The sequence below is a fragment of the Apteryx rowi genome, unplaced genomic scaffold, assembly GCF_003343035.1.
Source record: "Apteryx rowi isolate R43461 unplaced genomic scaffold, aptRow1 scaffold_64, whole genome shotgun sequence".
NCBI lineage: Eukaryota > Metazoa > Chordata > Aves > Apterygiformes > Apterygidae > Apteryx > Apteryx rowi.
The window spans coordinates 411,457-428,366 of record NW_020450916.1 but is presented as its reverse complement, the minus strand read 5'-3'; the positions used below and the strand labels follow the sequence as shown (position 1 = coordinate 428,366).

At 42.1% G+C, this 16,910-nt stretch overlaps 1 protein-coding gene across 1 annotated transcript in view; it reads right to left on the bottom strand.

Moving 5' to 3' along the window:
* The window catches only part of ALK (ALK receptor tyrosine kinase), a 369,344-nt gene that overhangs the window by 12,070 nt on the left and 340,364 nt on the right, over window positions 1-16,910 (bottom strand). Inside the window, exons 14-23 of the mRNA XM_026084463.1 lie at window positions 14,254-14,385; window positions 13,275-13,419; window positions 12,249-12,431; window positions 10,639-10,737; window positions 9,433-9,585; window positions 8,039-8,137; window positions 5,965-6,151; window positions 3,627-3,717; window positions 2,634-2,698; window positions 1,514-1,643 (exon numbers count right to left, since the gene is read on the bottom strand). Coding sequence (XP_025940248.1) covers window positions 1,514-1,643; window positions 2,634-2,698; window positions 3,627-3,717; window positions 5,965-6,151; window positions 8,039-8,137; window positions 9,433-9,585; window positions 10,639-10,737; window positions 12,249-12,431; window positions 13,275-13,419; window positions 14,254-14,385 — 1,284 coding nt within the window. The remainder of the gene's footprint in view (window positions 1-1,513; window positions 1,644-2,633; window positions 2,699-3,626; window positions 3,718-5,964; window positions 6,152-8,038; window positions 8,138-9,432; window positions 9,586-10,638; window positions 10,738-12,248; window positions 12,432-13,274; window positions 13,420-14,253; window positions 14,386-16,910) is intronic.

Sequence of the window (16,910 nt, the reverse complement as noted above, 5' to 3'; positions counted from 1 at the left end):
GAGACTGTGAAAGGAGAAAGAAAACAGTAAGGAAGCAATGTTTGCTGTGCTTGGGGTGAATCATCTGCCTCTCCTGACATTAGCTTTCAGAGAGGTTGCACAGAGCTACCACTAACAGACAGAAATAAAAGCCCTGACATGCAAGGAAGAACTCATGAGTAGGGTAAGGGTAGAGAGAAGGAAACCCGTCAGATCAGAAGGCTCCAGTGACTGCATCCTATGAAGATAAGGGACTTTTCATCCACAAAAACAACTGGTTCATTTTACTGCAAGGTCAAAATTTCTGCTGTTCAGGACTAACGTTCGTGGTGCTTCCTCACAAGGCCCTGATCATTACTAAGCTGGCTTCTCCCTCTAATTTAACAAGCCAAAAGGAGGTTTCCACTGCAAAGTAATGGATGTCCTTGCCCTACACCATCCGTCTGTTTCACCTGCCATTTCATACAGCTACCACAGCCTGTCTTGGCAGTTTAGATCAAAGCACCTACCAGACAACATACAGTGGCTTGTTCTGTTTTTCCCTGCACCAGGTGAGAGCAGAGCCCACACTGCAAAACATGACTTTCCCTACTCACCTACCACCACGTTCAGCCCATTTGTATGAGCTGACAAGAACATCTGTAAGTGCTACAGAAAACCAACCTCTATTATAAAGACTGCCAGCTCAGATTTTAAACATCTTATATTTCTGGAGGCTTAGCCTTCTTCTCCAGGCAGCAGCCATTTTCCTGTATCCCATCCAAGACTGTGGTGCACCTGGGCAACACAAATCCTTTTTAGTAGGTCTGAAAACTAAACTGCAAGGAAAAAATAGAGAGTCAATCTGTTTCCAGATGTCTCAATGAAGACTCTTCTCTATATCCATTAGAGCTAATTCCTGTCTTTTCTGTATTGATAAAATCCAGCATTTTTCATCTTTGCAAAGAAAGGTAGAAAGTATGAAGGTGGGATCTGGCACTAAACTCCAACAGCATCTTGGGGGCCTTTCTGATCCAATAGCCCAGACTGAACTTTATTCTTTGGAAGTACTTATTCCTCTTGAAAGAGGCAATTAATTTCTCACACATTTCCAGCTGACTGTCATTTCCTGTTGAAGCTGACTTTAGTGGGAAAATTTTTAAAATTCTGGACTAAAGATACTTACTATTAAGTCAACAGCTCTAGGCCTGATTCTCCTCTTGCCTATGTCAAACTTGCTTCTACTGACAGATTTCCACAGAAATGCACCTGATCAGCAGTTTAAATAACAGCTTTATGACTACTAGCTCTACACTTTTATTTTTGCGCTTGTGCGAGGAAGGTAAGAGGACAGTTTAACATTGTTTTATTTTTTGACTTGTTTCAACTTTCTTGAAAAAGGAGAGAATTATGGATATATGTTAGGATTAGCTCATCCTAGAAAAAAAACAGTGAGGAATGGTATTCATCATGGTCAACAGAGCAAGCCACCAGAGAGATGCAGAAGCCTTTGCAAGTCTTGTGAAGGGAAACAGCTCCTCTTCTACCTTCTTACCGGTCTAGGCCGCGTCTCTCTCAGGAATGATTTCAGATCACCTCCAGCCATGAGCTCTAGCAGGATGAAACGGGGCAACGCCTGCAAACTCACCCCGATACAGCGCACAATATTCTGGTGGTTGAACTTGCTGTGGAGACAAGGATACTTGGTCATGAAACAGCTTTGATCCAAAAAACACAACTACAGAAAATAATGAAAACATTCTGCTGGGGCTGGGGGGAGGAGGAGTATTTTTTTTCAGAATAAGTAACACAACTCAAAGGCAGGGTAACTGGACAAAGCCAAAGGGCTGCCCTTGTACTTTGTGTCTGTCCTTCCGCATAGTGCAGAAATAAAGGGTGGGAAGGAGGGCCCTTTTGGCTCCTTTTCTACTCTCTTCTTTGGGCATCCTCTTTGGGCTAGAGCAAAGGCTTGTGGCCCCAGGAGGCAGAGCACATCTGATAATAGAGAAGAGTCTGGATTATGTTTCTGTCATGTTTTCTCTTCACCCCAGTGAAGAGATTCTATTGCTTCTCCTCTGATTTCCCTATCCTGGGGAGTAGAAGCTGAGCTGGGTAGGGCTGCTCCAACAATAACATGCTGACACAGGAATCAGCTTATGCAAGGCATATCCCCCCAGGGCCTCTCTGATGCTCCCTTATTTCTCCAGACCTCAGTAATGGAGAACTATTTCCTTGAATTCTAGGACTCAGTCACTGACATGTGACACGACAACAGCATTGTGTCAATGGCATGTTAGTTTTGAGTAGCCAAAGTGACACTCCAAAGGTTTGTTTTTTCTCATGCGCTGACCTCCAAGGAAAATCAGAGGAGCATATCACCAGTTCTGAAAATTGGGCCTAAAGATTTTCAGTTTGGATAATGTAAATCTGTGTGAACTCTCCTGAAAATTTTGCCCTTAATCAACTGGTGACTCATTTTCTCCGTTTGTAAGAAGAATGAAAAAGAATAGTAATATAGTAACAGCAATAGTAACCCATCGTAAAATACTGAGAGCTGTTGCTAAAATTACAGTATAAATATTTTTATGGACATCATCCCTCAAAGCACCTTTTATCCTACTACTGCTGTGCTTTGCAAGCTGGCACAAGTGCTTTTCCATCTGATTCAAACATACCTAATAATAAGAGCTTCCATGAGGAAATCCAGTTCATCTTGCTCCGAACACACTTCTGGCAATGTCTGGAAAAGAAAGAACAGGATGACAGTGAGAAGGTATTTAAACTTACAAATGTGAACGCCTGATGCAATCAAAAGGACTAACATTGTCTGCAGTGGTCCTTGTCTCTCTAAAAGAAGCCTCAGACTATGGTAATGCCTAGGCCATAACTAAACCAGAGTGTGAAGCCTGATGAGAGATACATATCACACAGAACATATGGTCCATCAGTGCCTCTGTCATCCTCCTCCCAGCAAAGCCCACACCATCAAATGTACAGGGAGCAGTGCTGAATACACGGGACTCCACTGTGTAGAGGGGGAGGCATAGCACTTGAGCTCTCAGACAGTTCAGTACTGCTACCTCCTATCAAGAGCACATAACTAGTAGTAGGCCTGTGCTGCTATGTAATCTATAGGAGAAAGCAAGCTAGCTAGGCTGCTGAAGGCCTGAAGAAACCTCCTAGGGTCTCTTAGGATTTAGCTATGCACCCAGTGCATACCCACCCTGCAATGGAGTGGTGAGATCCCTAAAGAACCAGCCATCTCCTACCTGCAGGCTCTTTGATGTATGTTCCAACTGCTCCTGGCCATGTGAAGATTTTTGTTCTGTGACTCAAAGGCTCTGGACAGATCACCACACCAGGTGTAGCATGTGAAGGATGGACAGAGGACAGATTTATTTCTGATCTCTGCAGTCTACTGCAGCTGCATGGGAAACCTTTATCTATTATTACTTCAGATTTCTTCTTAAAAAGCCTCACAAGCCCATATGCTGTAAGTTGTACCATCACTATGATGGACAGAAGTGATACAATAGAGCTACAACCTTTCTAGCTGTGTCCTCCAGTGGTGTAGTAAAGCTTAATTCATCTCCATTTTTATAATGCATTGGGACTCTTGGGTGAAAGGTGCACACAACCATCATGATAACTCATACACTGTCACTTACTTTCACAGCCACCTGCAAGGGAGTGGGGTCGCTGGGGATCCCTGCCACCTGACCTTCATATACCTCACCAAAGGCTCCGTGGCCCAAACCCCTGGACAGACCAGAGAAGACAAGAAGGTTTTACTACAGAGAACACATATTATAACACTGTGGTCACGGCTCACAGAACGGGCTCATGTGTTTCATGGCAGTGAAACATGGAGAACTGGATGTTGGCACTAATGGCACTAATTCTGCACACTATGCAGGGGACCAGACCTTTTTTGGACCTACAATGTATTTAACTGGTAAGGGAAGCAATCCTCAAAAGTGAACTGTCCCCAGTGAAATCAACCTGCTGTCATTGTAGTGTGTAATGGATAACACTCTTCTATTATGTTGGTGCCAGTGCCTAGTGGTGGGTGCTCCAAGACAGGCCAATAATGACAGGTCTTATGTCTCGGTGTTCCCATACCCTAAACGTATCAAAAATTCCCATGATGTTTATGTATCACCATTAAAGAAAACACTGAACAAGAAACTAGGAATGATACAATGGTTCTCAGTGGACCTGAATTCCAAAGCAACGATCTTTTCCTGATTTATTTTGTGATTCTGGGTAAGTATGTTAGCCACCTTGTTTTCTTCACAAGTAAAGGGTGATGATAGTGCTTTGTAAAGCTCTCAACTCCAGGAATTTCTACTGAGAGCAGTCACTGCAATTGATCATATTATGAAACTTACAGTTTAATTCTGAATAAGGATACAGGAAAATAAAAAAAGGAATTAAAGTAATCACATAACAGATTAAAGATCCTGTCCTATGTCCTTGTAATACAGATTTTGCATATGTCTATTCAGTCATCAGGTAATGAAAGTAAAGTCAGCTGGTACAACAATCACATGGATGGCATATGATAACAATAGAGTGAGCTGTGGCAGACAAGGAGGTTGCATCTGAGTTCTTGATTCCCTCTTTATGTTCCATGGGCTGCACATTGGGCAATAGTAGCTTCAGTCTCCCAGAGACATCCGTGCCTCTTGGTCTGGGTAAGAGGTGCTCACTACTTCTACAGTAATATGCACTTTCCTGGTTGACTCAGGTCTGGCCCGATAGCTGCACTGATTGTCTGTTCTCTTGTCTATTGGTGAACTATTTTCACACAGGTTGCTGCCCTCATTCCAGTTCAAACAGGTGCTGCTAAGGGGCAGCCTGCTCCATTGCTGTATAGGCTGTCTGTAGTTTTCCCAGCATAAAGAGCAGTCTAGGCAGTGAAACCAGAGTGAAAACTCATGCTGCCTGTGATTCAATGGCGGCTTTTTATTATACGTGGTAGGTATCACCTCGAGACACCATTCTTGGCTATGCTTGACCCACCTATTACAAAATGAGGATATAAAACAGTTCTCTACAGCTCATAACTCACCCTTCTCCCCCAAAGCCCACCTCCCCTGCCCCTGTCAATTCCCAGATGTGTCTTCTGCTCTCTGCAGCTTGATACATACTAAAAAATCCTTTCAGAGCCCAAGTGACAAAGGCAGCAGCAGCACGAAGTACATTAGAAGCAGCCTGGCAAGACCTGTAGGTGAGGGGGAATGAGATAAGAGCCGAAATGCATTGCAGACTGCATGGACCTCACTGAGCGTCGTCTCTTTTAGCATGTCTCTTTTAGCTCCCTAGTCTCCCAAGCTCTCCTGCTACCACTTCTTGACTATTTGTGTAACACTGCATGGTACCAGGGTAAAGTCATATTCATTAGTGGAGTGCACTGTATCCTGCAGTAGGGCAAGGTGGGAAAGAACTCTTAATTTTTCAAGTCTTTCTTAGAGACTGCTTCCAGCTTTCCAAAAGTTCTGATCTAGACACTAACATGGTTTTCCTGCCGGCTTTAAATTCCTGTCCTTTCAAGACTGTTTGGCAGCCTCAAACCCATTGCTTTTTGCTGCCATTGCATGTATGGTTGCCATTCTCTTTACCAAAGATCCCATCAAAGGTTTTAGAAGAGCCTCCTACAAGCCTCAGGCTTTCCAGCATTTCATCAGTTAATACTGGAAATGGGTCATTCTTTGCACAGCCTGCAAGAAATGTGTCTGAATTGCTGGAGATGACTCTTCAGTTCCTCCCATGATCCCAGCAGATTAACACTGCACCTGTAAAAGGCTAAGGAGACTCTACCAAATTCTAATCCACTCCACACAACTACTGCAGCTCTACAGCTTTCTGTGAAAAGGGGTACAAGTCTAAAAGCGCATGAGTATTTGTATATGCCTGCACAAAAGACCTGAGTCCACATCCGTATAAGAGAGGCAGCACACATGAATACAGAGTGAAGTATGGGGAAGGCAAAGATGAATTTACCGGATGAGGGAGATGTTTTTGCGAGGCACCTCTTTGAGGTCACTAATGGATGTGGTTTTTCCTGCAAAGCAGTAGTTGGGATTGTAGTCTGTCATAATAGTGGAGGTACGCAGCTTGCTCAGTTTATATTCTGGGCTCTGTAACTCCATCTGCATGGCTTGCAGCTCTTGGTGTTTCCGACGATACACTAAATATAGAGAACACGGTAAACTGGAGACACAGATTGCCTTTGGAACATGATGGCAACTGTGCAGCATATCCATGCTGGAATTAGCTGCATGATCAAATTCCAATGAATCAAAATAGACAGTGACACTGCCATTTTTCTGTACGTCAAATAATTAAACACAGAAAATGGAAGCTGAAGTTATCCAGGAACTTCTGATTTTCAAATCACATTAAGAACCATGAACTTGCTCATGAACTGCTTGAAAAGAGTAATATGAATTTCACTTGCAGAGATCTGTGATTTTAAAGTTTTGAGGTTTTTTTTGTTTTGTTCTGTTCAGTTTAGTTTAACCTGAGCTTCTAACTATGAATCCAGAACCGAACTTGAGGGAGCTCAGTATAATCAACTTTCCTAAATTGTGTAGAAGTAACTAAGAATCTGAAATGAATCAGTGCATCACATTGTTCAAAATGGATTACCTGTTAAACTAAACTCTTACCTCAGAATAACACAGTATACATAAAAATACTTCATTTTGCAAAACTCTGTCTTGATTCAGCACAAACTGTTTCTAAACAACAGAGTTGGACTAAATTTGAAATGAGCTTGTGTTAGCTTTTATATTCTTCAAATCAATTCACTGATACTTATGAAATGTCATTAGAAATCATACCTTGAAAGAAGACATCATGTGGATGTTCCTTGAAATAGTAATTGATATTGCATATATTTTTTTCAAAGCAAGATGCCAATCATGAATAGGTTAAATCAATATTACTCTTACTATTGATTTCCGTGGAAGCTGGATTGAGCCCATAGACTGTGACAGTAATGTGTCTACTCCAGCAGATGTTGCTCAAGGGAAGAATTTAAGGGGTAAGCGTGCACCGGCAAAGCCAGATGGATGTAATGACCTATCCACAAACCCTCCCTGTCCTCCATTTTCCTCCTCAATGCTTTCGCTTTCATTTCTTAAATCTCTGCTCTTTCCTGAGATGGGAATGATAGGCTGGTTGGAGGGAAAGCGGATTATTCTTCCACTCCCTGAGAAGTAATTAGTAATTTTTAAAGAAGTACTGTTAGGCCAGAAATGATACATCTAGGACCATATGTGCGCAACTGATAACTCCTGAAATTCCTAAAACTGAAACAGCTGCACAAATCTAATTTACTAGCTACCATTTGCTGCTTTGGGTACATCCCTCCCCTTCCCTCCCTCAAGACTACATGCAGCGTGGACAAAGAAAGGTGGCCAAGTTGTAGGTTGAATCCCTGGCTGCATTTTGTTGGTTCCAATCTATCCTGTTTGCAATCAAATGCAGGTGAAGGATTGTTTAAAATAAGAAAGTGAAAAGGTAAAAAACACCTTTAGAATTTCAAATAAAGATGCTAAGAACATCCACATCCTATTAAGTAGCAGTTTGTAAAAAGAGAACCTATGTGATAATTTCAAGCTTAAATGCCATACATTCAGAGGCTAAAGCTGTATCTAGACACACTAAATAAGGAGAGACCAACTTTTACATATTAAGTACCAACAACTCCTATTAAAACCATTGGCAGTTGTGTTCTGGCAGCTTTACACCAAAAACTAGGCAATTAGTTTTTGGGGTCTCTCTTTACACTTACCCTTGGCAAGTACTAAAACACCAAGTGTAAAATATTTGCTTAAACTAACAGCAATTGAAAAATCTTTCCTTTTTCAGCCTCTCTCTTGCAAAGAAAACTTCCTCAAATTGGTCATTGTGGTTAGAAACAATTATCAAAATCAGTAGTTAAAGTGGGAGGTTAAGTACAGCAGTAGCTAAAAGCCTGAATCCTTTGGCTCCCCCACCAGGGCCCAAATATTCCCGGCTGAGATGCAGCTATCTCATATGAAAACTTCTTGTGCTGAGAGGCACTTACCTATCATGATTCCTGAAAAAGCCAAAATTAAGGCAGCAACCAATGCCGAAGTCACTACAGACAAGACCAAGGAGAGAGGGAGATGAACCACTGGCTCAGCTGTAACAGAGACATGAAGAAGAGGGAGTTACAGGTTTGAAATAATCTTCCAGCAGCCACTTTTTGCAGACAGATTTTTTGGCTTTTCCTTCCATTTACTCATCTGCCACTTATATTGTGTAGGAGCAACCTCTGACATGGTCAGCTCTCAGGATCTGTGACCTCCAACATCTTATTGTTTCACTTTCTTCAATTAAGATCAAGCTATTAAAACAGATGGTTTGCTATCAGGGAATTAACATGTGTACTCCCTGAGTATGAAAACAAAGCAATAAAAACAGGGGGCGGGAGGTTGGGGAGATGGGAAGAACATTAAATTGCCAGGGCTAGAGTGCTGCTATCAATGCCAAATCAGAGTAAAAGCAGAAGGAGGACTGCAATATATCATCTCCTAAATGCATTTAATCTTGGGCTGAAAAAATTGGTAACACTAAGTGTAGAAAAACATACTCCATAGCTGAAATAGCTGAAAACCATAGCTGAATCCTCACTTTTGGAACACACAGCCTTGTGGGACTACAAGGCATTCAACGACAATCTATTAAGATTTACTTCATCCCTCAAAATAACCATGCTTTTTATCCATTTTATAGATAGGAATAGTAAAAAATGTAAAACATTTTTCACATCTCAGTGACAAAGCTGAGAACAGGATCCCAAAACCATGGAGTCACTTGTTCCAATTGCTGGACAAGAATATGAAGACGACCGTGTAATGGAGATCACAGTGTTTGATTTACCAAATGAGGCAAGTACAGGGATTTTCCTTGGTTTTCCCCAGAGATCTCTCATGCAGAATTTCTTACAGATTCTGCACATGCACTTTATTTGTCCAAAGCCACAGGAATTATCTTCTCCCTCCTCTCTACCTTGTACTTTTTGCTGGTTCTTAAGAAGTCTAACCTGAAAAGTTAAGTTTAACTGTAAAATTCCTTCAGTGAGCAAACTTTCATAATTTCAGAGCAGAATGTGAGCATCAGTGCAATCAGACAAACTGCTATCGTGCTTTGACTCTTGAGGATAAAAATCTGACTCACCACCTGCAGTGCTGCCCGATATCTCAAACACGTACTGTAAAACAAAACAGCGATGCGGCTCTGCACACCATGCCTCAGCACTGGTTTATCTATATTCTAGCAAAATACTCTTCTTTTGAAGGTAACATTCAACAGAAGCCAGTTTTAAGACACAGATTAGATAACACTTTTAGGATGTTTTACCATCCAAACAACAAAGATTTTTACTATGCATATTCTCTGTTGCATATTCTGCCAGCCTATCCCACACCTTCTTACCTATGCAAGACACGCCATCCTCAGCCAAGTTTGTGCCTGGCTCACAAAAGCAAATGACTTTTTGAGTCTCAAGATCAACACGACACTCGTCCATCTCACAGTGACTGCAGTTCAGGTGCAGCCTAATATCCACCTCTCCGTGCCCCTCTGTCACTAGGGAGTGGATGAAAGAAGCTGAGTTAATTATTGTGAAGATCACTCATATTGTTCCCCCAAGCACTGACAGAAACAGGGAACATGACAGTCACGGTTGCCAGATCTGGCAGGATGGACCCAGTCTGAGAAAAACTGCTCTTTCTCCACCTTCCTGCCCTCTTCTGACTGTGCCTGAGCACTTAGTGAGGGGACACTAGGTGAAAGTCTTAACTGGCAGTTTTCCTGTAGAAAATAACACCCAGCTAAATTAGCCCCACTGCAGCTAAGTTGCACCGTCTCTCTTTCAGCAGTGAGTTCCACCACATTAGCAAGGGGGGCTGCTGCTGAGCCCAAGGGAAACCCGCCCTTACAGTGGTCTGTGGGGCTCACCCTTCTGTTGCCTGACTTTTATGTGAAATGCTCCTCCTGAGATCAAACATTGCAATGTTTTCAAAACTTTGTTTTGGCTGAACCTATCAGGCTGGAGTCAGCCTGTATCTGAAAAAACTTCTGGCTGTTCTAAGGCAAACATTTTTCTGAGCAAACAGGTATTTTTGTATTTTTGAACACAAGGAAACCATATCTGAAACACTGACTTCCAGGCAAACACAGGCTTTTAGGAAGACTTCAGTGGCAGTGTCTATCACCCCAGAGCACTGCTGGGCAGTGCTGCACAGTTTTCTCTAGGGATTCTCTGGTCCAGCATCAATGCTTTGCTGGGGGATGCTCTGAGGAACATGTCTGTTAGTGAATAGTTAGCCACTTTGTTTCATTTTTAAATTACCTGAACTATAAGGTTCTATTACAACTTCCTTTGGGAAAATTATTCTACAGGCTAGTAGATCTTATTGCAGGGGAGCATTTCCTAACAGCCTTGATCTGTTCTCTACCTGCTTTCTTCCAATTGCTTCTGTTAAATCTCCACTGGACTTTGTTAAGCAATCTTTCTCACTTCTCATGTTCATAATGACACTAAGTTGTATCCAAAGGCTCTCAAAGTGTCTAACAGATGCAAACTATTTCTAACATGAAAGAAACTCACTAGAAGAGACTCCTGACCAACATGAATACCTTTAAGCGCCGGAGTGTATAAAGTACCAATTGGATTAATAAAGGACACACCATCCTCCCCATCCATCTCTGGGTCATTTTCCACTGCAGCATTGCCACCTACATCAAACCAGAAGTTACCTTAACRGACTGAGGCTCATTAGCACTAAAATACAGATAAGCATTGCAACATGCATGACTTCAATATATCTAGAGAAGCATCCAAATGAGAAAAAAAAATAAAGTATCTACATACTGAGAACACTTAGTGAGTTGTGGTATGAGCCACTGGCATTTCGCTTGTGATTTAATCAATTTTCAGCTCAGTTATAGGCAGACTGTTGCAAACTAAGGTATAGACATCACCTTTAACCATTTGGATGCTGTGAAAATGTATCAGCCCTTCTCAACATTAATGGGGCCAAGAGACTGGACACCAGTACTCGAGGGCCGGTTCAGTACACTTGCTGATCAAGGTATGTACTGTGTCAGCAGAGGGAGTGAGTAATCTGATCTTCCTCTCCTTTGCACCCTGCAAGCAGGGTGGTCCACCAGGAGTGGGGGCTGAAGGAATTCATATGCAAGTTGTCCATTTGTGCTTGGACATAGAGAGCATAGCAAAAGCACAGTATGGGCAATACACAGAACATACCAGAAGCACAGCATGGGCCATATATTTTATATTACAAGCATGCAAAGATCCCCCACCCCACCCAAAAATGGCATTTCCACTTTAACCATCTTCAACAAAGGGGAAAACACTCAGTGCAAATCAAAATTATGTCACATGAGGCATTCTGTTGAAAAAAAAGCATTATACAATAACATTGGTACAAAACATGCACTTAATCATTTATACTCATTACTTCTCTCAGGATTTCAAGTCAATCAAGAACTTGAATTAAGCTGTGGAGAACCAGGGGTTAAAAAGTCCACCACAGTGCAGATGGCTGAAAAACTTATGGGGCTCAGGAGATTATGGGTTAGTAGAGCCTCAAGATCTTTAATCTGGCCTACACCAGGAGTAATCAACATAATGCCATCTGACAGCTATCCTGAAACCTACTGCACATGAAATTAGTTCCTTGCTGACTGAAGTCAACACCACTGTCATTATTAAGAAGGGTCCTGGCTGGCAGCTTGATCACAGGAACCAAAGGACAGTGGAGCCACTCTACCCCTAGAGACCATCTGTGTAGGACTRAGGCCTACTCAGAGCAGGGCAGCATAGAGGAAGCTGTCTTTCCCCTGACATAAAGCCTGGCTGCCAGTCTACAGGAAGTAGTACAAAGTACTCAAAATACAGGTCCTGGTAATAGGAGCACATAGCCTATTTCTTCAGCGCTATAAACCAGAATAAACCAGAAATGAAAGGCTCAAGAATCACAGCAGGATCTTGATGGCACATTTTTCAGAGCGCAAAGCCAGGATTACAGCTGAAGGACTGACATCTGGCTATTTGCTCAAAGACTAAATACCATACGTTCACCTAGTGCTAAAAAGGCAACACACAGACATACTATTACATAACAGTCAAATATGCTAACTACAGGAGAATTATCTATCAGCCTTTTGCTGACCATTAGCACTAAAGGAGGGGAAGGGACACCTTGAACATGAAGCCACTTTACCTATATATCCTCCGCCTCCTCCACCTGAGGAGCACCCCCCTCCACCCCCTCCGAAACCCCCTCTTGTCTCCCACCCCCACTTCTTCATGGCCTGGGGGCAGGATCTTCCTCCAGTAGCACCTTCCAGCAAGGATTTTCCTGACCACAGGAAGGAAGTGTTATCATTCCAGCCACCTCCACCACCTGCAGTTAAGAGAAGAGAAAAGACCCAGGCAAGGGTTATTTTAATGTAAAAAACAATGTAGGGATCTGCAGAATGAACACTCATTCAAAGCACCTCAGCTGAAAGAAAGAATCTCATTCCTTGGTTAGAAGAGGATATGGGCTTGCTTCACAGTAACCTTTCTGTATGGCTTTTGACTACAACAATCATCCGCACCTCTTTCCACCCACCATTCAAGTGGTATGAAAAGTATTTCTTTGGAAAATGTAAAACGATACACCTCCCTGCTCCCAGACCACCTGGTTTTGGTTTACAGAGCCTTCCCCTTCTCTTTTTGCAAAAAATACTTTTGAAAAATCCGTATGTCAGTTCTAATGTAGAACAAAAGCAATTTAGTGGAAGGCTGTGAAAACATATCCCAGCCCTGCTCTAAATACAATGTACTCACCAGTGACTCACTTTCAGCTTTGCCGGTTGTTCAGTTCAAGGTCTCTTCACAGAGTCTGTGAAGGGTGTAATTATGCTCTTTCTGCATAAGCCAGGCAAACTGAGTATGTCTACACAGCACAGAACAGTGCAGTGAGCAGGATGGCCTCATCAGCATAGCAGACTCCCATGCCAAACCACCTTGTTTATCAGAGGTACCACATTATTTGGGGAGAATGTTGCATTCCTGTGGCTACACCATCTCCGATACCCTCAYTTAGGCCAATTATCCTGCACTGTGGATACATCCTGCATTAGCGTCTATGTTATAATTCCATGTTCCCCTGGAACAGTATTTTCATGGGTTTCACCTCCACTGTATGAGGGAGCACCACATATTCACATAGTTTTTCTTAAAAAGAATAAGCTTTCCTTACCTGCAGCTCCTGAATTTCCATTCAGCCCTGGAATAGAGGAATCATTCTCCAGCCTTTCTGGATGAAATGTGTCTGTTTTGGCCCTGTAGGCCCTGCCACCACCTCCTGCTGCTATTATCAAGGGGACTGGTTCTCCATTCTCCATCTTAACAAGTTCAGAAATAAAGGCAGTGTTTAGGCTGAGTCAGACATGCAAATGAAAGTTCAACCACACAGTAGTTACTGCATGTTGCACTAAGCAGGCATCCAGGACTGCTGAGCAGTACAAATTACCATTGCATTATTTATGTATCCACATCAGAAAGATTAATGAATAGCACTAGTCCTACCAAGTCAGTAACAAAGAACAGCGGCATCAGCAGTTTTCTGAATTTTTCCTACAGTGCTGATGGCTTTTATAAAGCTTATAACGTTATCATCTGATGAATATCATCAAATGAAACAGCTCTAAGGGACACTGCTCTATCTAGTGCAATACGGTGTCTCCACTGGTAAAGAACTGCTACACTGGAAACTGAGCATGCAGAGTTAGGCAGAACTATGTAGCAGCTGGCTGATCTAAAGATACTATTAACACCTGAAATTGGTGTTTAGAAGGAGTACTGACTCAGCCAGTACATGACAGGGACCTATAGTGAAGATCAGTGGCCCTTGGGTACACGGCAGCCCCGAGTACAAAACATATAACTATCCTCAACTTTTCTTATGTTGTTACATAGCATAAACCAAATCCTGTAGCTGGAGATTAAAGACATTTAAGCAAATACAGTCATCCCATGTAGCAGCAGTTCTAAAAGGCGTGAAGAGCCATCTTAGCTCACTACAGCTATCAGCTGGAAATGAAACATACGCAGATCTCACTTTGTTGCCCCTTCCCCCGATCCATCTAAAGGGCTCTCAAGCATTTCAGGCTGTGATACTGGAGGCAAACAGCAGGATGTATTCATGATGAAGGTGCCCAGGAACTATGTTTTCATACCTTAAATATGTAAGTTGCGCCTCCCCCACCTCCACCTCCTCCTGCCCATTCATTAACACTTCTGTTCACACGTATCTCTTCTTCAATCACATTGTTCTCTCCAATGCAGACTTTCTGTATAATGTCATTAGTCTGCAAACAGAAGAGCAGAACTGAATTCTGATAAGAAATCTCCATGTCCTTTTACATACACAGGTCTCATGGTCTGTTCACCCTCCCAAACCACTGGTCCAACACACTGTCCTCCAGTGAAACTACATGAGCAGAAGCAAGCAGAAGAATCCAGACGAATCTCACTTTTTGCTCCAGTGCTGGTCAGAAGAATTTGTTGCCTTTCAATGCTGCTACCTATTACCATGTACAAGCGCCCCACAAGTTTTTTACACGCAAGACAGCAGAAATTCTGGCAAGTGCTTGCTAGCATTAACCATCTGCATTTCACAAGCGGGAGAAGGGAGGAACTCAGAGATATGTGATTTGCCCCATATTTCTCAGCAGCCAAATGGCAGAGTTGGAGAGAGTACCCAGGTTTCTTTATTTCTATTTCAGTGTCCCACCAGCTGGGGCCAGGCAGCCAACACACTTCTGGCCAGAGCTAAGATCTGTGGCTCACGTAGACGTACCAGATCCAGCTTTAACCTAGGTAGTCATAGTATTGACAGTAGCAATAAACTCAGTATAGCTTAGCCACCTAAGTATTTATCTAGTCTTCCAAGCAACTTTTGCTGTTGATGTGAAGCTTGTGCTGCAGCAGCAATTTTACTGTAGTTACCAGAGCTAGCTAGTTCAAAGCCTACCATAATAGCAGCAGTTCCACCTTTGATTGCAGGGTTGACACGATGTTAGAGAAAATACCTGACTAGAAAGCCTCCACATTTCCTAGTTAGTAATTTTTTTTCTCTCTACCAATTAGCAACAAATGTAATGAATCTTCTGTATTACGCAAACCACTGAATTCACCAACTGCTTTCAAACACAACATTAAACCATCATTTCAAAGTACTTTCAGACTATGACCTAAGAAAGGTAATTGCTGCTCCAATGTTAAATCAGAGCATTAAAGTGCATGACAAGCAGGACTCTGCTGTGGGTATTTTTAAGTTGCAAGCTCTGCTTCTGGTTCATTTTACTTTATAAATTTCACCTGAATAACATTATCTTGTTATGCACACTGTACTAAGTTAACGAGACTTAAAGGGAAAAATGTACAAATAATATCTGCTATAGTAGAACTGGCCTTCTCTTTCTATGTTTACATGTGTGTCCTCTTCTGGAAGAGGAACCTGATAAAAACATCCTCCTCAAGTTACAAACTGTTCTGTTGACCATAAAATGTGTCCTAGGATGTGCGAGAGAACCAATGGCATCCACTTTGTGTGCGTGCATGTATCTATGGAAGGAAACAATCCTTCTTTCCCCCAATCTTCCCAATCCTTAAATGATTTGGAGTTGGGTAGGGATGATTAATAAACTGACAAGGTCAATGACCCAGCGGAGCCACTAGATTACAACTGAATTAAAAAAAAAAAGAAAAAAAAAGAAAAAAGAAAAACCTTCATGGTAAAGACATAACTGATTACAATCCAATCTAGTAAAAGTCCCTTCTACAAGTCAATGCAATCTCTTTGCCTCAGTGAAAGAATTACATTAGCACTCAATAAATTCTCACTAAGATTACAGTGGTCTGCAATTTAATGAGTCCATATATTATATTGAGCTTGAACGTCCTAGTTATAGATGTTAGATGGAAGTTTGAGCTAGCACATTTCTCATTTCTAAGAGGCTTCATATTAATGGTTTGTTTGCAGATGTGTATTATTCTAGTTTTAACATTATTTACTCCAGCACCCAGCCTTGAGAACCACTCTTTCCTACATCCTTCAACCCTTCTCTGCTGTAAAAGACAGCTTAGATTTCATATCTTGGATGCCAGCCATGTAACAGTCCAGAAATGGAACAGCATCTAAATGCCCAGGTGAAACCTGTAGATGAAATTTCATCAGATAATGCTTAGTTTCTTCCATAAGAATCTCCTATTCCTTTATCTTCCAAAGAAATGAATACTAAAAGATTAATATATTATTGTGCCTGCAATGGGCAGAAGTTGCACCTCTCTCTCAAGTCATTTGCTGCAATGTGTAGTTAGTAACACAAAATAAGACTGACCCAGCAGTAATTCATCTCTCCTATTCACATACAGAGCATAACCAAACAGGCCCTTTGAGGTGGATATCTCCAGAGCTGCAGGGTATTATGATAATGGAAGGGCTGGGCTCAACAGCAGAGAAAAGATGAAGCCCTATGAAGTCAGCCTTGAAGATTGGTTTCCAAAAGAGAGGAAAGGCAGGGTTGTCTTTCTTCTCCCCAAACCCACACAGATGCTTTGAGATATGCAGATCAGTCAGAGGCCTCTAGCGTATTACTAACGGGGCCTAAACCTTGAAAGAGGAAGTAAACATAGTGACATGGTACTTCATCTTTTGACATTCATGCCCCAGTAGTAAAACTACAGCTACCCCTTGAACCATATAATCCAAACCATGTAATCCTCAAAGACCTCAATCCTCAAAGACAATGTTTTTTTCTGCAAACAAACAAACAAAMCTCTACAGACTTGTAGGAGAGATTAAGGCAAAACAGAAATGGCAATCACTTAC